The sequence below is a fragment of the Phascolarctos cinereus genome, unplaced genomic scaffold (assembly GCF_003287225.1).
Source record: "Phascolarctos cinereus isolate Bilbo 61053 unplaced genomic scaffold, phaCin_HiC Scaffold_726;HRSCAF=1367, whole genome shotgun sequence".
NCBI lineage: Eukaryota > Metazoa > Chordata > Mammalia > Diprotodontia > Phascolarctidae > Phascolarctos > Phascolarctos cinereus.
Genome location: NW_027556098.1, coordinates 111398515 through 111419758, shown reverse-complemented (window position 1 = coordinate 111419758; position 21244 = coordinate 111398515). Strand labels below are relative to the sequence as shown.

The 21244-nt window shown below is 36.3% G+C and overlaps 1 protein-coding gene across 4 annotated transcripts in view; it reads left to right on the top strand.

The window, feature by feature from the left end:
- Positions 1 to 21244, top strand: part of GSK3B (glycogen synthase kinase 3 beta) — a 287106-nt gene that overhangs the window by 164891 nt on the left and 100971 nt on the right. For all 4 annotated transcript variants that reach the window (XM_020985881.2, XM_020985882.2, XM_020985883.2 and 1 more), the window contains exon 7: positions 14016 to 14113. In XM_020985881.2, coding sequence (XP_020841540.1) covers positions 14016 to 14113 — 98 coding nt within the window. The remainder of the gene's footprint in view (positions 1 to 14015; positions 14114 to 21244) is intronic.

Below are 21244 nucleotides of genomic sequence, written 5' to 3'. Positions count from 1 at the left end.
TGAATGATTAGCGTGTTTAAGAGAGAGCAGGCATTGGAAAGGAGAGAAAAATCGTGCCCTAGGTACTGAACTCATTGAAGAAGAAAAGCGAATGTGTCCTGGAGGTCGATAGATAACAACTGCCAAGATTTTGAGTGACTGGTAGATATGAATTGCATGAACCTCAAAGGAGAAGAGGTTTTTGAGTGATTGAGAGAGGAGCAAAAACTAGAAGTGGCAATGGGGAGTAAGGATTATTCTGATTTCCCTGCTTCCACCATTGAGCCAAGGGAAATGAGTGAAAATACAGCCAGTGTTGGAAAGGGTAGCCGGGGAAGCTGTTTCATTAATGGGGAACCAGGTTTTGGTTATTTCTGGAAGAAAGGAGGGGACAAGCAAAAGATTTAGATTGAAAGAAAGCTTGTTGCCTTTGGAACAAGGCATTCCAGAGGGCACAGTAGAAGGGGAGGGCAGCTTGTGGTTGGAACTTTGGAGTAGAAGTGTTGAGGGATATAGAAATAAGGATAGTGAAATTATAGTGGCTTATTATTTAACAAGTAGTCTTTAGACTTCCAAAAGAAAATTAAGTAAATAAATATATACTTTGGAATCATTGAAGTTAGAAGACATTTCTTAGATATAATGCAGCAAAAATTCTTCTTTTGGAACACTGAATATTTTAAACCGAATAAACAATTCAGTTGTATGGTGGGATAATTGTTTAAACTTATGTACGTGCATATGTTCTGGTATGTTTGGTTAATTTTTTAAAACTCATTAAAATGAGTTTCATTATTTTATAGTATGGTAACTTAATCTCTTGCCAAATAGCATAAAGGAAAGACAGACTTCCATAGAATCATTAAAAAAGTTAACATTCCTAATTTTTCAGACTCCAAAACAAATTTTTATAAGCATAGATACATTTTTTTTTTGGTAAGTAAACCTGTTGGACATGTGGATTGTTTACTTAATTGGCTTACAAATAGAAGTTTAAACTCCATTTGATATTTTATGAAGTTTTCAAAAAGTTTGTCAACTTTCTGATGCAGAAGTAGGAAACCTTTTTCTCTTAAGCTCCACTGACCTACAAGGGGGAAAAAGCAGGAGACACAAAATAAAGTTTACCCTTAAATTTAAATTTTCTTTTAAAAAAATTAAATATTTAGCTCACCAGCATTTTAAATTAAGCACAGGAAATGTGGAGTCACAGTAAAAGCTATGGGGGGACATTACAAATCATCTTACTCAAATGACCTCATTTTATAGGTGAAGAATCTAAGATCCTAGGCAGGGGTGGGGAACTTTGGCCTCAAGGGCACATGTGGCCCTCTAGGTCCTCAAGTGCAGCCCTTTGAATCCAAACCTCACAGAACAAAGCCCTTTAACAAAAAGATTTGTTCCGTAAAACATGGACCCAGTCAAAAGGCCACACCTGAGAACCTAGAAGGCCACATGTTGCCACAAGGCTGAAGGTTCCCCACCCCTGTCCTAGGAGGTTAAGTGACTTAAAATATAGCTCATAAGTAACAGCACTGGGATTCAAACCAAATTCAAGATTCTTTCTATTACAGTATGCTGCTTTTATCTTAGTAGATAAATATGTTTGAATAATGAAATGTGTAACAGATTGCTTCCAATATATTAGTCCTAGGTAAGGGAAGAGAGATGAGGGTCAAGGTGGGAATTGAAGAACATAAAAGGGTCCAGGGGGCAAGGGGGAAAAAAAGCTGTAATGCAGATAAGACATAGTTTGAATGAGGGACAGATATTATCAGAACAAAAAAAGGATGAGAAGAGGAGAGGTGCTTAGAGAGGGAGAATATCAGAGAGAGGAGGAATGGGTGGGTAACATTTTTAGCACTTGTAGCTTCAATTCCCTATAGCTCTTAGGCTTTCCATCTCAAGGCTCAGGCCCCCTTCACAACCTTTAATCAGAATTTCCCTGCTTAGTTTCTGTTCTTTCATTTCCTAAAATGCCAACTCTGTGATTCACCAAATCTTACTGTCTCCTGGCCTTCTCTGCCTAGAGTGCTGAGGGGCAGTATATTTCCATTTTCACTTTCATTCACCTATCCATGGTTTTATTTACTGATCTTAATGGCATTTATCAGGGACAACCTGCAGATACTTTTTAGAAAAATTGACATAGCTATGATGAAACTAAACCATGGTTTGTCTCTGACTCTAACTGTAACCCTACCCTAATCCTAATTTCTCATGTTGGCTATTTGCTGAAATTGATGTCCCCTGGGTGATATTCTACATAACTGCTCTTTTCAAAGATTCTAGAGTTCCAGCATCCTAAAGTGCCACACATATAGCTCTCCCACTAAAATTTCCAAGCATGGAAAAAATGGGGGAAAATGTTTTCATAACAGTTTGCTTTAAGTCTCATTTGACAGATAACTTGATCTGTCTCTATATAATTTGTATTCAGGTCAGCAAGTACATACTTAATGCCTGCATTATATGTGCTCAATACTGTGTGAAATGCTTTGAGAAATAGAAAAAAAAATAACAAATGTCCCTTTATGTGGAACATTAGGGAAAGAAAGTAAAATTCTTTATCTGTGAAGTGAGTTTAAAATGTGTGTGTTATATGCTATAATTAGTGTGAGAGTTCAGAGAACTAGATGAATGTGGTCTTGAGCAGCCAAGGAAGTTTTCATGTAGGAGGCAGGACCCAATCCAAATGGTGAAGGAAGATATTCCTACTGTAATTCAGAGGGTAAATGTTAAAGTTTACTAGATATATTTTAAGTGAATTTTCCCAAAACTTCTAATTTCAATTGAAAATCTTAAAATGAAAAGAACCCATTGAATCAATGCCTTTCATCTATTTCTTTGACATGTCCAATCATCAAGCATGTTTTAAGTGCTTACTATGTGCACTAAGTGCTAGAAATAGAAAGAAAGGCAGAAATAGTGCCTGCTCTTCCTCAAGAGTTTACATTCTAATAAGGGAGGCACTATTTGGACAACTATACACATACAATATTTATACAGTATATATAGTAGCAGCTGGGTGGCATAGTGGATGGAGTACAGAGCCTAGAGTCAGGGAAGACCTGAACTCAAATACACTTCAAATACTGAATTCAAAATGACACTTATTTGCTATCTGACCTTGAGAACATCACTTAACCTCTGTTTGCCTCAGTTTTCCCAACTGTAAAGTGTAGATAATAATATCCTCTACTTACCAGGGTTGTTGTGAGGATCAAATGAGATATTTTTAAAGTCTTAGCACAGTCCCTGGCACAAGCATAATAGGTACTTGTCTCTTTTCCTTCCTAAAATGGAGGTAGTTTTAGAGAGAAGTAAATAGTATTGGAAGAGGTTAGGAGATGGGGTAGAGAATGGAAAGGGTTCTTTTAGAAGATTTGATTTTAGCTGAGACTTGAAACCAGGCAATCTAGGAGGCTTATACAAGGAGGCATTAGTAGACAGCCAGTGAAAAGACAGCAAGTTGGGAAATGGAGTGTTGTCTGCAAGGAAAAAGTAAATAGGGCAATGTACCTGGATCATAAAGTGTTTGGGTGGGAACAAAGTATAAGAATTCTGGAAAGTTAGGAAGGGGGCAGGTTGTAAAGAGTTTTTTAAAAGCCAGACAGGTGATTTTATATTTGATCCTAAAGATGATGGGGAACCACTAGAGTTTATTGAGCAGGGGGTTACGTGGTCAGGATGATAACTGGGATAGCTGAGTGGAGGATGAACTGGAGCAGGAAAGAGACCCAGTCAGACTCAGCAGCAGCTATGGCAGTCATCCAGGTATGGGGTTATGGCGCCCCTGCACCAGAGCAGTGGCAATGTCAGAGGAAAGAAGCAAACATATGTAAAAGATGTGAAGGTAGAAACAAGAGTACTTGACAACAAATTGGGTCATATATGGTGACTGAGAGTTAGGATGAGATCTTGGAGTGTAAACCTGGGGGAGTGGGAGGACACTTGTACCCTCTACAGTAACAGGGAAACCTTATAGTCTTATATTCATTTTTTTCTTAGTTACCAATTTTGTCCTCTATACCCATGAGAGGCAGTGTGATGTGGGGCCTTTGAGAATTTCACTTCAAATTCTACTGTGTAATAACCCTGTTGTCTGACCCTGGGCATTTCAGTTCTCTGAGCCCTCATCTGTAAAATGGTCATAAAAATAACTATTAAAATGTCACAAGTTTGTGGCAATTAAATGAGATATGTAATGTATAGAAAGTGCTTTGCAAGTCTTAACACCACATGAATATCAGTTATTAAAGTTACCCTAAAAATCTTTACTATAGATCAGGGACAAACTATGACCTGCCTGCCAGATCCCAAGAGTTAAGAATAGTTTTTACGTTTTTAAATAAAGTTTTCTTATGTTTAAAAAAGTAAGTTCTATTTTTGGCTTGGGTCTAGCAGGCCCATGGGCTCTAGTTTGCTGACCCGTGATATTATTTAAATGTTCTGTAAAAGATAGAAATCAGTCTCATAGTTTACAGATTTTCCAGCTGGAAACTCAGGTTATAGAACATTAATTATTTTTAAATATTATGTTTATCATGGTAATTATGCATCAACTTTTATTTATTTAGTGAGAATGACACTTGTTTGCATGACACTGTATATTATTTTATAGAATTTGAGTATCATAGCCTCTCTATCCAAATAGCTTTCAGTCTTAAGCAAGGCATTTTAATCTATCCACTTTTACTTTCATAACTCAGGAAATCAAGTGTTTATTTTTTCTTATGTATTATTAGGAAAAATATATTGTTGTTTTAAATAAACTTCAGGCTTATTTTATGTATATGCAGTAAGTTTTTATTGAGAACCTATTGTGTGTTTAATGTTGTGTTAGGTACTGTGGGAGTCACTAAAGAAATGTAAGACACAACCCATCTCTGCCCTAAAGGATCCTTGTTGAAGAAATAAATGAAAGAAGTTATAACACAAGACAGTTTGTTAGGACCCAGATTATCAAAACAGACTAACTTAATATGAGAAAGAACTGAGTCATCATCAATAAGAAATTTGTCAAATACCTACTACCTATAGGCTACATTAGGCTTGGAATAGTTGGCTTCATGGAGTTAAGATTTATGCCAGACTATAAATTTAGTTTAATAGGCAGAGAAGGTGGAGAAGGCATCATAGCAAGATCTCCATGAAGAGAGTATGTTTTTGAGTTTATTTTAGAGGGTTATAGAAAGTAGAACTGGATAGATTAGATTTTGAGGAATCCTGAATGCTAAGCTGAAAAATTCAGTAGACAAGGTTTGTAAACCTTGTTTCTATCATATTTCATTGATCTCTGGAGAGAAAAATAACTAGGGGCCACAAAAATACAGTGCAGTTTAATTTATGTGTGGTTTTTAAATATATTATATTCAGTAAATACAAAAAATATTAAATATGTGTCCCTTCTGTGTTAAGGTCGAGTATACATGGAGACACAGTAACATAGATAAAATTAAGTGTACCACATCCAGGTAAGTTACCCATCTCTTAAGACCAGGAATAGGAAGCCATTAAACATTTTCTGTAACTTCCTACACCACTAAAAAGATAGAGAATATGTCACATAAACTTCAGCTCTAATTCTCCACACCTCAAAAAATTTTCGATCTTTATCCTTTTTTTCCTTCTTATCCTGGAGGAAGAATTATTCCTGCTTCTTTCCAACACTAACCCTATGCCCTCCAGGGGAGACTTTTATTGTTGCCTCTCATTAAGAGGGAAGGATTCAGCAAAGAAGTAGAACACTTGGAAACTAGACTACAGTGCCGTAGAAGCCAGAGTAAGACAATTAATAAGTAGTCAATGGACATGAGCAAACAAGTTTCAAAAGAAGAAATTCAAACTGTCAAGAGCCATATGACAGCTATCACCAAATCACTAGTCATAAGAGCATACAAAACAACTTTGGGAGTTATCTCGTAAGCCACATATGATTAAAAAGTAGGATAGTCAGTGTTGAAGAAGTGATAGGAAAATAGGTCCACTAATGCATTTATTTTTACTACTGAATTGTTTCAGTTACTCTGAAAAGAAATACGGAATTACATGAGAAAAATTACTAAGCCATTTGATCTAGCAATATCACTACTGGGCTTATCCCTCAAAATGAGGGAGAGCAATGACAGAAAGACTGCATATTTAAGAAAATATTTATAGTAGGGTTTTTTTTGTTGTTGTTGTTTTTTATATAGTAGCAAAAATTTGAAACCTCTTCCCACCAGTTAGGGAATGGCTAAACAAAACATGGTATGTAAGTGTAATTGAGTATTACTTCATCATGAGGGCAGATAAATATGAGTATTCAGAAAAGCGTCATAGGAGTTGTATGAATTTAAAGAGAGAAAAGAAAGCACAATCAAGAGAGTGCAGTATACTCCAGTATATGATGAGTATGTTGAAAACAATATAAATAAAAACAACAAAAAGACATCCATACTGAGATTAAATGCTATGACCAATTTTAGCTCCACAGGACAGGTGAAGAAAACAAACGAAGGCAAAAGCAACCCCTACCTTCAAGGAGCTCACATTCTAATAAGGAAGGAAGAAAACAAGCATTTATTAAGCACCTGATATGTGCCAGACACTGTGCTAAGCCCTTTACAAATATTATCTTATTTGATCCTCACAACAAACCTGGAAGGTAGATGCTGTTATTATCCAATTTTACAGTTGAGGAATCTGAGGAAGACAAAGATTAAGTGATTTGCCCAGGGTCATATAACTAATGTATGAGGCAGAATTTGAATTCATACCTTCCTAATTCCAGGCCCAGGGCTCTATCCACTGATCTACCTAGCTGCCTCTATGCAAGAAGACAGTATTTAAGTAAGTACATATGAGACAGATGTAGAATAGACAGATAGAAGGTAACCTCAGTAGGAAAGGTATTAGCATCTGGAGGAAGCAAGAAATTTTTAAAAACCGTTTTTCTCTGTTACAAGGAGCATGGGAACTGATATATCAGGAAAGTTTTATACTGAAGGCATAGTGTTTCAGAAGTCATGGGAATTGGGAGTATATAAATGGAGGAAGTGGTTGTTCCCTCAGTAAAATGTGGACCAACCAGACTGAAAGGTGTTGAGAAGGGAGGGAGTGGGTGGTGAAGAAGAGAAATCAGAATAGATTATGCTTTAAATAAGTTTGACAATGAAAGGAATAAGAGACTGAAAAGGACCAAGAAGACAAACAGAGCAGTATCATGAAAATCCAGAGAGGAAAGCACATCTAGAAGAGGGTGGTCAGCAATGTGGGGGTATTCAGCAGGGTCTTGTGCAGCAGATAGTTCAAGAAAGATGAGGACTAAGAAAAGATCATCAAATTTGGCAATTGATTTGTTAAATACCCAGCCAGGGTGGTTGTAAGACTTCCTCCAGCTGCATTTAGCAGCTCATTAGTAGAAGTAGAAGAGGCAGATGGTGGGAGTAATCCAGGAATGAGGTTTGGCAAGAGATGAGTAGTGAGAGAAATTGTGATTTATCCAAAATTACATGGGAACTAGCAGAGCTGTAACTCAGTGTTCATGTGTCACGAGCAAAAACTTAGTGATTAAAAATTCCACCTTTCAAGATACCAGTTCCTTCAGGTCTTAAATGCTAGCGCATCTAATCTAGGTTGTACAGATCCTTCTTTCGTAACAGGAAACTAACTTTCCTAGGATTTTTTCATTTATTTTGAAAATTGGAGGGATGGGGCATGGCTAAAAACTTAACACGTAGGTTAGCTTATTAAATTCACAAGAATGAACTTTAGATATCAGGGACCATTCTTCAGAATGCTCTGAGTGACTGCCTTGTACAAAAGGTTGGGTTAGCAGGACTGAGAAGACAATTCCCTGAGGCAAGATGTTATATGTTTATGCTTTGGGACAGTCTGTGCTTCTGATGCTCACCTTAAAAAAAAAAAGTGAATTAATATGTGCCAGGCACTGTGCTAAGCCATTTACAAATATATCTCATTTGATCCTGACACCGATTACCTGAAAAGCATGACAATTAGTCGGTTCCCCCTTTCTCTGCATCTTTCACGGGTTTGGAAGACTTCTCTGGGTGGGGTTGGCAAATAAGTCTCTGAGAATTTCCCGGGGTTGGAAACAGTAGTGGCTGTTATTTTTAAAAAGATAAATTAAAAGTTGTTGGCTGTTTCCACAGTCTGGTCAAATTGACAGTGAAGTCTCCTTCATGTGTTCAGATCTACAAGCTCTTTAGCGCTATTCCTATTTATGATTTAAATAGACCTACTTAAAGGTGGTTACTTAGTCTACTTCTTACTTTTTGTTTTTGTTGCCCTTATAGCAAAAGCAATTTCCCCACTGACTATGGCTTTGTTGGTATCTTTCAAACAATCTTTAAAAAGGAATAAATATTGGTTCAAAGGTGATTTAAATCATTGGAAACTCATGTGATGTGGATAAAGCACATGAGAAATAAATCTAAATCTTAACTTATTAAAATGTTACTTGTCCTAACCTTCCTTCCCTCAAATTACCTTGTGTTTACTTTGAATATATTTTGTATTTACTAATGTGTATGCATTTTATTTCCCCAAAAGAATGTAAAGCTCCTTGAAGAAAGGAACTGCTTTGTTTTTATCTTCCCCGTGCCTAGCATGATCTTGGCATAGAGGCAAACCTAAAAATACACTAAAATCTCAATAAACCAGAATTCAGATAACCAGAAATTTAACTTAGCTTGATTCATTTTTCCTGTGCTTAATTTTTGGGACTAAGGAGCAAATGAAAAGAATACTGACATGAATTTTCTGGGTCATCTAGTCAAGTCAGTATAGATTAAGGCCAGTCTATATTTTTTTAATGTCTCTAGCGTTATGTAATGAGAATTGAGATACAAATGTCCTCAGTCAAAAAAAAATGTTACATTTTCTTTATGCTAAAGCTGAAAATTGTAGCTATGTTTTTAAAAGGGGTTTTTTTTTGAGAATAAGGATTGACACAAAAACAGTATTTGCACAATACTGGTTGGAGTAGAGGGCCATGTTGAAGAATATCAGGAGATAAGAGATATAGAAAAGGTAGTGAGGAATGCAAGAAGTCTTAATGGGTAGCAACAGAATAAGGAGGGGCGTGCCCTAATGCCATGAATAAAGATGTGGAGATGCTATTATGGATTAAAGATATATAGGATGAGGCACTGAAAACAGCACTGAATTAGGGTTCAGGAGACCTGAGAGCTGCGTCTCTGAAAACATTATTTAATAACAAAAATAATAATGGCTAACATTTATGTAGCACTTTAAGGTTTATAATGTGACTCTCCATATGTAAAATGAAGATATTGGAGTCCGTTTCCTGATTATGAAATCAGAAAAGTAGTTATAGACTTACCTTTATTGTAGTGGAAAGAGCCCTGGATTTCGAGTCCGAAGATCTATGTTTAAATCTTGACCCTGTTACTTAATGTTTTTATGACTTTGGACAAATCTGTTAATATGTCTGGACCTCAGTTTCCTCATTATGAAATGATGGATGATTTCAGCGATCTTTACTAGAACTGAATCTGTGATCAGAATCACAAAATCAGAAAATTCAGTGGTCTAGAACAGTAGTGTCAAATAGAAACTGATCCCTGCCCTTCCTATTGATTTAGAAAACTACACGTTAGCATATCAATGTTGTATTGTATTTTTTATTTATTTTGTTTAACATTTCCCAATTGCATTTTAATATGGTTCCCACTGCACTGGGAATTTTGCAGCTGTGAGTTGACACCTGATGGATAATAGCTCATACACTGGTCTTTCTAGTTAATTGGGGCTTTACTGTGTTCTGGAGTTATCACTCCATTCTTTCAGGCACCCCTTTAGTAGGAAAAGATCATGGTTTGTGGTATCTTAACCACAAAATGGTAATATCCTTGGTTTTGGCAGTTTGCCTGAGTTCACAAGAATTGGCAGCTAAGAGAATTTAATTTCTGAGTTTCTTGATTTCTTGTCCTATGCTTTATCTACTAGACAATGCTGCCTCTTGGAGGTCTTCTTTCATTGTTCTAACTCTGCAGCAGAATGTTGTCTAAAAACTGATTTCCTAAGAACTGATATTAAAGCCTTATTTGTTCTTCTGCATTTATAGCCTTATCTTTTGGGGGTAAATGGTTTTTTTTTCCAGTAGAATTAATTAGTACCCTTTGTCTTTCACTTTGATTAGTAGGTAGAGGAGATTTTAAAGCCTAGATTAAGATAAAACATTCAGATTAATAAAGACTTAAAAACTTTGCATTAAGATCACATGTGATCGGTGTCTATGAGATAAGCAGAGAAAAATAAAACACTTATCCAGTTCAGAAAGTGTTGGTTTGTTTTATATAGCTATAATAGTCTTTATTCAGGACCCTCAAGTGTATCAGTGAGCTGAAGAATTTCCATTGGTTGAGAATCTTTCCTTTTTGTTTTGTGATTCTTACTGGCCATTTCAAAAACTTACTGCCATGGACCTCTCTGCCACTACATACTCCCATGTACTCCAAAATACAATAGAACTGACAACTATAATCCCTCTGGAACTGTCCTCCCTGAAAAACCAGATTGGCAGCCAAATTGATGGCTTTTCAGGTGTTCTTCTGAAAACAAAGGAAAAAAAAAAACCATAGAGGTGGCTGCTTCCATGCAATTTCCACAATCCTCTCCTATTCTGCCCTCCTGCCTCAACTTCTTGAAGTATTATAAATCAGGAAGGGGAAGGAAGTGGTACAAGTAGTTAGAGACAGGTATAGAACTCACCCAAAGGCATCACATGATCTAGTCAGGGCTTCTTAAACTGTGAGTTGTGAGCCCATATGGGGTTGCAAAAAAATTGGCAACAGTGAAAGGTTTCTGAACACCCAATGACCAAAAATTAATTAAAAATCGAATGCATAATAAATTTGAGGTGTTTCTGGCAGATCTTGCCTATGTTGCATCACTCAACTTCACTGCAACCTTGGTTCTGAACATAAAGCATGCACCCTTTGCACTGTAATAGTATAGGTACTCTAAACATTTTATAGATGAGGAAACTGAGGTATAGAGAAGTTAAGTGACTTGCTTAGGGCCACAGAGCTAATAAGTGTCTGAATCAGTTTTTGAACTTGTCTCCTAACTTCAAATCAACTTTCAACTTCATTCAGTATGATAGAACTAGAAGGGACTTCCAAACCCATTCCGAAAGGACTCACTAACATACCTTAAAAATGGTCATCTAGCTTCTAATGAATATTTTGCTTTGTTCATTTATCTGACTAAATAAAAATATATTTTGTCTGCCTTATTAGCACTCTTCAGCGTAAAAATCTGTATTTTATTTCCCAAGCTGACTTTTTTTGATTTATAAATATGATACTTCTTGACCAACTTGTAACTATAAAATAACATACTAATTTTCTAGGGTCACTGGTGGGAGGGAGTTAGTTGCTTTACAGCCATCACATAGATGTCAAAGGAATATGAAATGAGTCTGTATATGTTTTCTGGGAATCTACAGTTTGCTAAGGAACTACATGCATCTAAACATCATCTCTACTTTATTGATTCTAAAATTTTCCTTACCTTATGATATGTAAATACTTCTTAATTATTTAATATCTCATACAGATTATAAAGAACCATTGACTTTCCCCTTTTCTCACCAGAGAGTGGAGGGGGGGGGATGTTTTTTTGAATGGAATTTAGTAATTTTGGTCATAACACTAGTTAAAGATTAAAAAGAAGATATTCAATAAAATTACTTCAGCATTTGCTAAAGGGCATTTTTTATTATCTCTTTATTCTACATCATCATCAAAATGTGGTGTTGACTTCAGTTACCCTAAGTTGTAAATTGTCCAGAAGTGTATTTTAGCCCAGAATTAAAATTACTACTGTTCTGTTCTGTATGCTTTTTTGTCATTTACAAATTAAGCCTGGCCACCTAGAGAGCAGGTGTGGAAGTGTCCTCATCTATTACTTCTTCATACTATTGCAATAGCCACCTAACTGGTCTACCTGCCTGAATGCTCTTCCCACTCCATTCCATCCTCCATTCAACTCAAGGCAATTTTTCTAAAGCTTGTATCAATTTTTTAAAAAGGCTATATATTAATGCTAATTTGTTTGGCATGACAAAATGTTATGGCCCAGGCTCTTTTGAAAAAAAAGTTGACTTCCATTCACATATCAAGATCATTCATTATTCCTTAGAAGTCATACTAACAGAAATAGTCCTGGTCTGGGGCCCTCTAATAATAAACATCAAATGAGACATAAACCCAAGAGATGTATGTTTGTGAAAGCTATTCACCATTGTGATGGAGAAGATACTATAGGATCCAGGTTGAGAAGGGTTTCCTTGTGAATAATCTAATCATCCAGTTGTTTTTGTGCTAATTGCATCACCACTCTTCCCCAACTCCAGGCATTGCACCATCCTTGGAGATCTGTAATCTCTTGAAGAAGTTTGGCCTGTTTATTTAGGGAAGAAGTGGATGAGGAATGTCTAATACCTAGATTTCAAAATGCTTTTGGATGAACACCCTACAGAGTTTGCCCATCAGTATTTATGTCCGTATTAACACAAATGGACAACAAATTGGGCTTGAGGTTGAGCAGAAAGAGGAAAGAAATAGGTTGTATTTCTTTCACGAAATTGCCAGATTATTTTACTGACCTCAAGCTTCTCACAGAAACAAAGACCCATATTTTAAATACTAATATTTTGCTGGTGATTTCCGGAACACCATTACCTCTGAAAAATTAAAATCAGTGTCACTTACTACACAGTGGGTGTTGACAGGTTGCAACATGTGATCATTGAGCAGCTTTGAAGAATAGGTATAAAAGGTAAAGTCTAGGAATAGTATTATAGGAAGAGCAGATGTGCTAGTCATGTTGTAAGAACAGGATATGACAAGTAGGCAGCCAAAGTACTCTACTGGTACCCTCCTAATTTTGGAAGAAAGGTCTCTAACACATTGAATGCTCCCATTCAATGGAAAACTTTATGAGATCATGGGTGTGAGTCACATGGCATGAGTAGGTATGGATGGTTTGAGACCTGTATTGTTGGAGGGTACCTACTGAATTGAATAGATCTCAGATCCCATTTGAGTGTTTGAGAATTAAAACACTAATCACTATGATACAGGTTCCTCAATAGTAAATGAGGAAAGTATTGGCAGTTATTGAAGACTTATGTGTTAGACTTTCAGTCTGGCTGCTGCTATCATGACTCATGTCATGTCATGATCTTCATCCTGGTTCATTGCTAGAATTTCAAGCTGGACCAGGAACATCTAGAAATGCTACCCCTCTTACCCTAATCAGTCAAGTACTTTCCTGTCACTTATCTGCTACTTAAAATATAGATTCTGTTATTTGTTCTTTCAAGGGAATAAGTATAGTTTGAATTTTAGATTTAAATAGAAATTATTTTAGGCAGTTAAAAATAGAGTCCATATACTCATATCCTCATATTATCTAATATTTGACATTTGTGTTGTTTATCATCATTTAGGTGTCTACAAATTCTATTAATGCTTAACTGATACCAGTCAGCCCTTTAAGGTTAAAATATTTTTTTCCTCCAAATTGAGATTAGATATACTTGCAACTAAATACTTCCTGTTATGGATCCTGCCTCATCCTCCTATTTAGGCAATGTCTAATTTACCATAGATTTCACTATTTCTTGGAATATTTAATACCAGTTATTGATATTGGTAAGCAGCTACCATTCTCTGCATTATATTAGTATATTTGTTTGGCTTGCTAGCCCAAGATATATTAACATGATGAATTGACATTATGTTCCTACCAACCAATTGTAGACTTTTTCATATTTTTTATTGTCTAGGTTTCTTATATAGTGATCTTAATACTTGATTTCAAAGTATGCTTCTCTGAAGAAAGTTTGGATTTTTTCCTAATTTGAAATACACAACGTATTGAGATGTTAATTGATAATTATTTGTAATAAAAGTAGAAATAACAAGTATCTCTCAAACATGCTTCAATACAGTTTAACTGCAATACCATAATGAACCCTTATTTCTTTTTCTTTTTAGATGTATGGTCTGCAGGATGTGTATTGGCTGAGCTGTTGCTAGGACAACCAATCTTTCCAGGGGACAGTGGTGTGGATCAGTTGGTGGAAATAATCAAGGTTGGCACTTAACTGGGATTATAGAACTTTTGAGGTGGAAGAGATTTTAGCATTGATATAGTCTGACTTCATCTTTTTACAGACAAGGAAACAGACCCAGGTTAAGAAACTTGTCCAGAACTACATGGCTAACAAGTGGCAGTCCTGGAACAAGCTCTTCTGACTTCCACTAAGGCTAAATAATTTGTGTGGGAGGTCTAAGGCAAGAAAGTGGGCATTTCATCAACTTAATCTTGTTACTATTATTTAATGTACTTTTTTAAAAAAAATTAAGGATAAATTGAAATGATCTTGAATTTTTCAACATGAATCATTGGATTTTTTGAACCTCTTAATGCTTTTAGTAAAGACTTCTATTGGGGCAGCTAGGTGGTGCAGTGGATAGAGTACTAGCCCTGGAGTCAGGAGGATCTGAGTTCAAATCTGACCTCAGACACATAACACTTACTAGCTGTGCGACTCTGGGCAAATGACTTGACCCCAATTGCCTCACCCAAAACTAAACAAATCAAATAAATAAATAAATAAATGATTTTTTGAAAAAACCAGGACTTCCATGTTTATGATTTTGTATTTTTATGGCAGTTCATTTTGCATTTCAACAAATTACAGGACTTGAATTTTTGTATCCTTTTGTGTGTAGTTTCTGAAAGTTTCATCCTTAAGGGAATTAAGCTCAAAACCTGTTTTCTGCCTCTCTTCCCCGACTCCCTCTTATTTTTAGTAAGTTTATGTGTGTGCCATTGCAATTTAACAAGCATGTATTGAGCACCTACTGTGTGCTAGGCACTGTCGTAGGAGCTGGGGATAAAAAAATTAAAAAGCAACAGGTCACACACTCTGAAGATTACATTTGTGGGCTGGGGAATAGGACACATAGATGCACAAAGTACATGCAGTGTAATGTCTAGGTAGACGTTTTAGCAACTGGGGGAATCAGGATAGGTCTTTCATAGCAGGCTGCATCTGAGCTAAGCCTTGAAGAAAGCCACATGAGTTTGGAGGTAAGAAGTGAATGCAGTCTAAAGATGGGAGAAAATATTTATAAAGGCAAAGAAATTGGGGTAATGGAATTTTGGCTGAAAAATTAAGTATGTTAAAGAGAATAATATGAAATCTGCCTGAAGAGGTAAGCATGAGGCAGATTTTGAAGGGCTTTAAAAACCAGACATGTTATCTTCAAGAAAGCAGAATAATTAATTTCATCAAATTGATCCAACACAAAAGCCTTAGGAAAATTACTTCTTACAGTTAAAAATAAAATCTGTATTCTCATATGCTCACAGATAGAGTAGTAATTATAGTTGAATGCAACAAAAGTAAGAAACCCATGAAGTAGAATCAACTCCTACTCCGTTCCTCATCCCCTAAATCTATTTCATGTGCCAATCACAATGAGCGAGAGAAACCTTGCAAGCTTGTGCTCCATAGAAGTTCCTACCAGGTTCCCTGTGTCAGTGTGTCAGCCTGAACCCCTCCTACATTTGCGCTACAAGAGGCAACAGACACTAAGTGTGCCAAGCTGTTAGAAAGAAAAGGACAGCAACTGAATCATTTGATATTGGATCCCTCATGAAGTGATATTTTTTAAGGGTGAGGCAGAGCAAATAAAAGGAAAGATGGGGTAAAATGTACAAATAAAGTAACATAAAAATGAAATAGGAGGGGATTCAAATTTACCACTCATAAATTACTTGAAAATTAGATAGGACCAGATAGGCATTAGTGACTCCATGAGATAGCATGAAATATTAGAACAAAGATGAAAGCCTTAAACATATCAGAGAGTCTGATGTATTTCCTAAGGTATTATCTCCTATCAAAAACATTTGACTGAGAGGGACTTCAATTCTTATCAGATAATGGGTCAGTGAATAGAATGCTAGACTTGATATCAGCAAATTCAAATTCTGCCTCAGACATTAACCAGTTTTGTAACCTTGGGCAAGTCATTTGACTTCTTTCAGCCTTGATTACCTCATTTGTAAAGTGGGAACAATAATAATAATAATAAAAATAATAGCTCCTACCTTCTGGGGTTGTTGTGAGGATCAAGTGAAGTAATATGTAAAAAAGTTTTGCAGACTTTAAAATATGATATAAATTATTGGTTTTTATTAATATTGTTTCTGTTATTGTTATTATCTGAAAACCTTGACCATAAAATGGCCTACATGCATTATTTCAAAAAAAATCACAAGGGAAAATGGCACAGACCTTTTAGAACCAGAGGGCAAAGTAAAAATAGAAAGACTTCACTGGTTACCTAAAGAAACTCAAAAGCGAAAAAATCACAGTAATACCATAGCCAAATCCAGAGCTTCAAGGTCAAGGGGGAAAAAAATGGAAGTAGCAAGAAAGAAAGAGTTCAAGTGCCAGGGAGCTATAGTCAGGATCACACCGTATCTGATAACTGCCATTAAAAAGGATAGGATAACTTGGAACATAATATTTAAGAAAGCAACAAATAAAGGCACACAATTTTACCCAGCACAGCTGAGTATAATCTTATATGTGATTACATGTCACATTGCAGGGAAAAATGAACCATAAATGAAATACAGTACTTCCAAGTATTCCTGATGATGTGACCAAAGCTGAGTAGATATTTTGAAATGCATACACAAGTGTTATAAGAAACTTAGAAAGTAAATATATTTGAGTAATTGAAAAGGATTTTACAATTGTGAAGTATTTATATTTTAACAGATAGAAGAAGTCTCTCCTGAATTCTGTCTTCAAGAGTCATAGAATCCCAAGATTGTTTTGAGGGTTAACTTGATAAAATAATAGTAAAGCACTTTGAAAACCTTAAAGCATTATATAAATGCTAGTTATTACCATTATTATTATTATTATTATTATTAAATATAGGACAGAGGACCTGGGAGCCGTTTTGTTACATTTTGATATTCTTAAGAAGAAAAAGGGAAGGAAGGAAAAAAGAATACACTATGGAAGAAAGAGGGAAGATGGGAATAGAACTTATTATGTCACATAATCATGGTGTTTGAGAAGAAGACTACAAAAACATGGAGAAGACAGGTAGCAAGGGTATGCATGAACCTTACTTTCATCTGAACTGGGCAAAAAAGTATTGAATTCATTTACACGATTACATGCACAAAGAATTTGGTGTAGAAATATATTAAACAATAGGGAATCAGTTAAGGAGAAGGGAATTAAGAATGGTAAAGGATCGTTTCAGAAAGGGAATCTTCAAATGACACTCCATATTTGGAGTGTGGAAACTACAGTGAGAAATAAAAGGAAATAAAGAGTAAGAACCTATAATCAGAAACTGAGGTAGAGAAAAAGAAAAGATGTAGAGGAATGAAAGTAGATTACATCAAATACAAATATCTTCTCTCTATATTCGCTTTTTCGTAAATTGGCAAGAAAGGACAAAGAAGCATATAAAGGTATAGAATACAGAAAAATACCCAGTTAGTCATAACTGTGAGTGTGAATAGGATGAATGCACACATAAAACTAAAGAGGGTAGGAAAAATGTTTCACAAAGTAGAATGCATCTGTATATTGTTCACAGGAAACACTTAAAACAGAAATCTCCACACAGAGTTAAAATAAGGGGGGATGAAGCAAAATCAGTTATGCTTCAGATGAACTCAGAAAAGCAAAAGTAGCAATCATCATCCCATATCAAGCAACAATAAAAATGGATTTGATTCAACAGAGAAACATTGAAACTCCATTATGCTTAAGGATACCATTGACAGGAAATTAATGACATTGTATCAAAAATAAGTGAACCTTCCTCCTCACCTTCTTCTAACATTATAAGACTGCCAGCAGAACTTTTAGGCTGTCCTTTCATTCCAGCTTCTTGTCATGTCTCATCATTCTATTCCTTGATAACATCTTTTATTCCAATTCTTTGTGATTCCTTGAAGCTTATGTATGTTGTAGCCTATTCACATTCACCATGTACTTTTCCACTGGCCTCTATGCAATGCTTATTTTTAATACTCTAAAGACTTTTGTATTCCATGTTGTTCAATGTTGATATTTTTTAAATTGGCCTTTGCTTTCATGGGAAGTTTGTGGTCATTAAGGAGCTTATATTTTCCTGAAAGCAATCTATCCTGTTCTCCTTCTTTTCCCTTGAGTTCAGTTAGTCATCCAAATGTACTGTATGTCCCAGACATATGTAGTCTTGAGCATAGTCAATGGACTATCCATCTAAATGTGTTTTGAAATCTGAACAATAGAGATTTTTTGTTCACTTGGTCTTTCCTTTGTAAATGACCAGGCCAAACTCCAAGAGGTCCTGCAGTATTCTGGTGCTTAATGCTGTCAGCACAGAGTCATTTGTGAATAGGAGCATCTAGAAGAACTCACCATCTGTTGTAGACTGGGCCTGTTTCAGGCCAGTCTGATGGTTCAAGTTCAAATTAGAATGAAATGAGATACTTGTAGGTCATCTAACAGTTAACAGGTTTACTTAGCCACAGCCGACAAAGGATATTTAGCAAAGGATTCAGTTGAGGGAAGTTTCCCATACTTTAGACTGTCCATGCTGGTAACCCAGCCAGAAACCAGTAGGAGGAGAGCCACTTCTGCCTCCTGGGCTGGTATATTACTTAGGTTACCATAAAGCTATGTCAGTGATCTGAGCCTTACTTTCTTCAGCCAATTATGCCTTAAGGATGGTTTCAGTAACTGTTAAGGAAAACTAACCTATCCTGTATGACATACATTTCTGCTTTCACATCCCATCCCTTGATGACATGGTTCTAAAGGTTTTCTACAATATTTTGAACTACTAAATTATTTTAGACCCATTTATGGACAGCTCATATCTTGAGGATGCAGGAAGGCTGGCATTGGCTGAAGTGGAGGAGAAAAACTAGACAAAAAGCAAACCAAAAAAACAAAAACCCCAAAGAAAAAAATCTAATGCCCCCTTAAAGCAGTAACAGAATATCAACAAGAACCAACAACAGAATTCCCTGGCATTACCTACTGTCTTGAGAAGGACCCGATCCTGGATCTTAACAGTTAAGTCTTTGTAATTACAAATCTTTAGAGTTCTATGTGGATATTCCGGTATAAAGAGATGATGATAGTAAGCAGGACCAACAGAGCATGACATAGGTGGTGAAACTTCCAGCACAATCGCTAATCCTCATTATGGGTCAGGGTTATCTGTAGTGAAGAAGTTAAAATATCCTTACCAACTTCTCAGTGGTGTGTCCCAGCACCACGGTTGACATTGAGAATCAGCCTATATAAATCACCTGTGCTATTTAGTGTTCCTTTGGATCTCTGTGGGTATGGGAGGTTATACTAAATCTTTGTACTTTTAGAGGCTGCTACGAAGAAACTGCCTCACCCCATGCCCCTCCCTCCACACACACCTTCAGTGACGGCTAAAAAGAGAGTTTCACCTCCCCCCTGATGTCAGAAAGCAAGCCATCTTCCACCACCACAACCACTTTGGTCCTGTAATTCCTCCCTGAGAAAAAGTTTTTCATTGACTACTACGTACTCTACTGGCAGCATTGTAAAGGGCCCACATAAGTTCAAAATTGGTTGTCTTTTGCTATTGCTCGTGCCAGTATTCTCTCCATGGGTCCCACTTTCCCCCACTACAGACTTTACAGGGGCCAAGTGATGCCCCCATCTGCTTGGGCCTCAGTGTTGGCCTTATGTGTCAGCCTAAGTGTTGCTGCACTGGGCTTACTGAGCTCTGCCATGTATGCTACCACTGGTGAGACCTCTTGGCAAACTACTTGCTGACATTGGGCCCCATTTCACAAGTGCCCCTTATGTATCACTCACTGGAATTCCCAGAAAGAAAGTTAAAATTCACAGAAGTGAGAATGGAAGCTGTTTCTCTTTTTTGAGGCACATTTGGTACATTTGTCTATATTCATAATTCCAGAAAGGTCCCTGGGCTCATGGAGAGCAGTGTACCTTGGGAAGAAAAAATAATTCAGCAAAAATAATCAACATATCAAAAAAAATTCCCAATGTATGAAATCTTCCACACCTAGCTCGCTCTCTCTCTCTCTCTCTCTCTCTCACACACACACACACACACACACACACACACACACACACACACACAGAGTTCTGCAAAGGAACAGGGAGAAATGGCTTTTTTTTTCCAATTTTTTAAACATTTTTATTTAAAGTTTTGGGTTCTAAATTCAATCCTTCCCTCCCCTACCTCCTTCCTGAGATGGTATGCAATAATCAGATATAGATCATACATGTGCAATTATGTAAAACATTTTCATATTAGTCGTTTTGTACAAGGACTCAAAAGAAAAAAATGAAAGTGAGAAAATAGCATGCTTCAGTCTGTATTCAATATCAGTTCTTTCTCTGGAAGTGGATAGTATGCTTCATCATTTGTCCTTTGGGATTGTCTTAAATCATTGTATTGCTGAGAATAGCTAAGTGATTCACAGTTCTTCATCAAACAATATTACTGTTACTGTGTACAATGTTCTCATGGTTCTGTTCGCTTCACCATGCATCAGTTAGTGTAAATATTTCCTGCTTTCATTTCTTACAGCACAATAATATTCCATAATGGTCATATACCACAGCATTTTTAGCCATTTCCAAATTGTTGGGCTTCCCTTTGATTTCCAATTCTTAGCTACCACAAAAAGAGCTACTATAAATATTTTTGTACAGATAGGTCCTTTTCCCTTTTTTTGGATGTCTTTGGGATATAGACCTAGCAGTAGTATTGCCAGATGAAAGGGTATGCACAGTTTTATAGGCATTTGGGCATAGTTCCAAATTGTTCTCCAGAATGGTTAGATCAGTTCATTGCTCCACCAACAGTGCATCAGTGTCCCACTTTTCCCACATCCCCTGCTACATCCAGTATTTTCCTTATTTGTCATACTAGTCATTCTGATAGGTGTGTGGTGGTACCTCAGACTTGTTTTAATTTACATTTCTCTGATCAAAAGTGATTTAGAGCATTTTTTTCATGTGACTATTATAGCTTTTGATTGATAGCTATTAATTCCTTGTCTAAAAACTGCCTGTTCACATCCTTTGACCATTTATCAATTGGAGAATGACTTGTGTTTTTATAAATTTGACTCAGTTCTCTATGGGAAATGAGGCCTTTATCAGAGATAC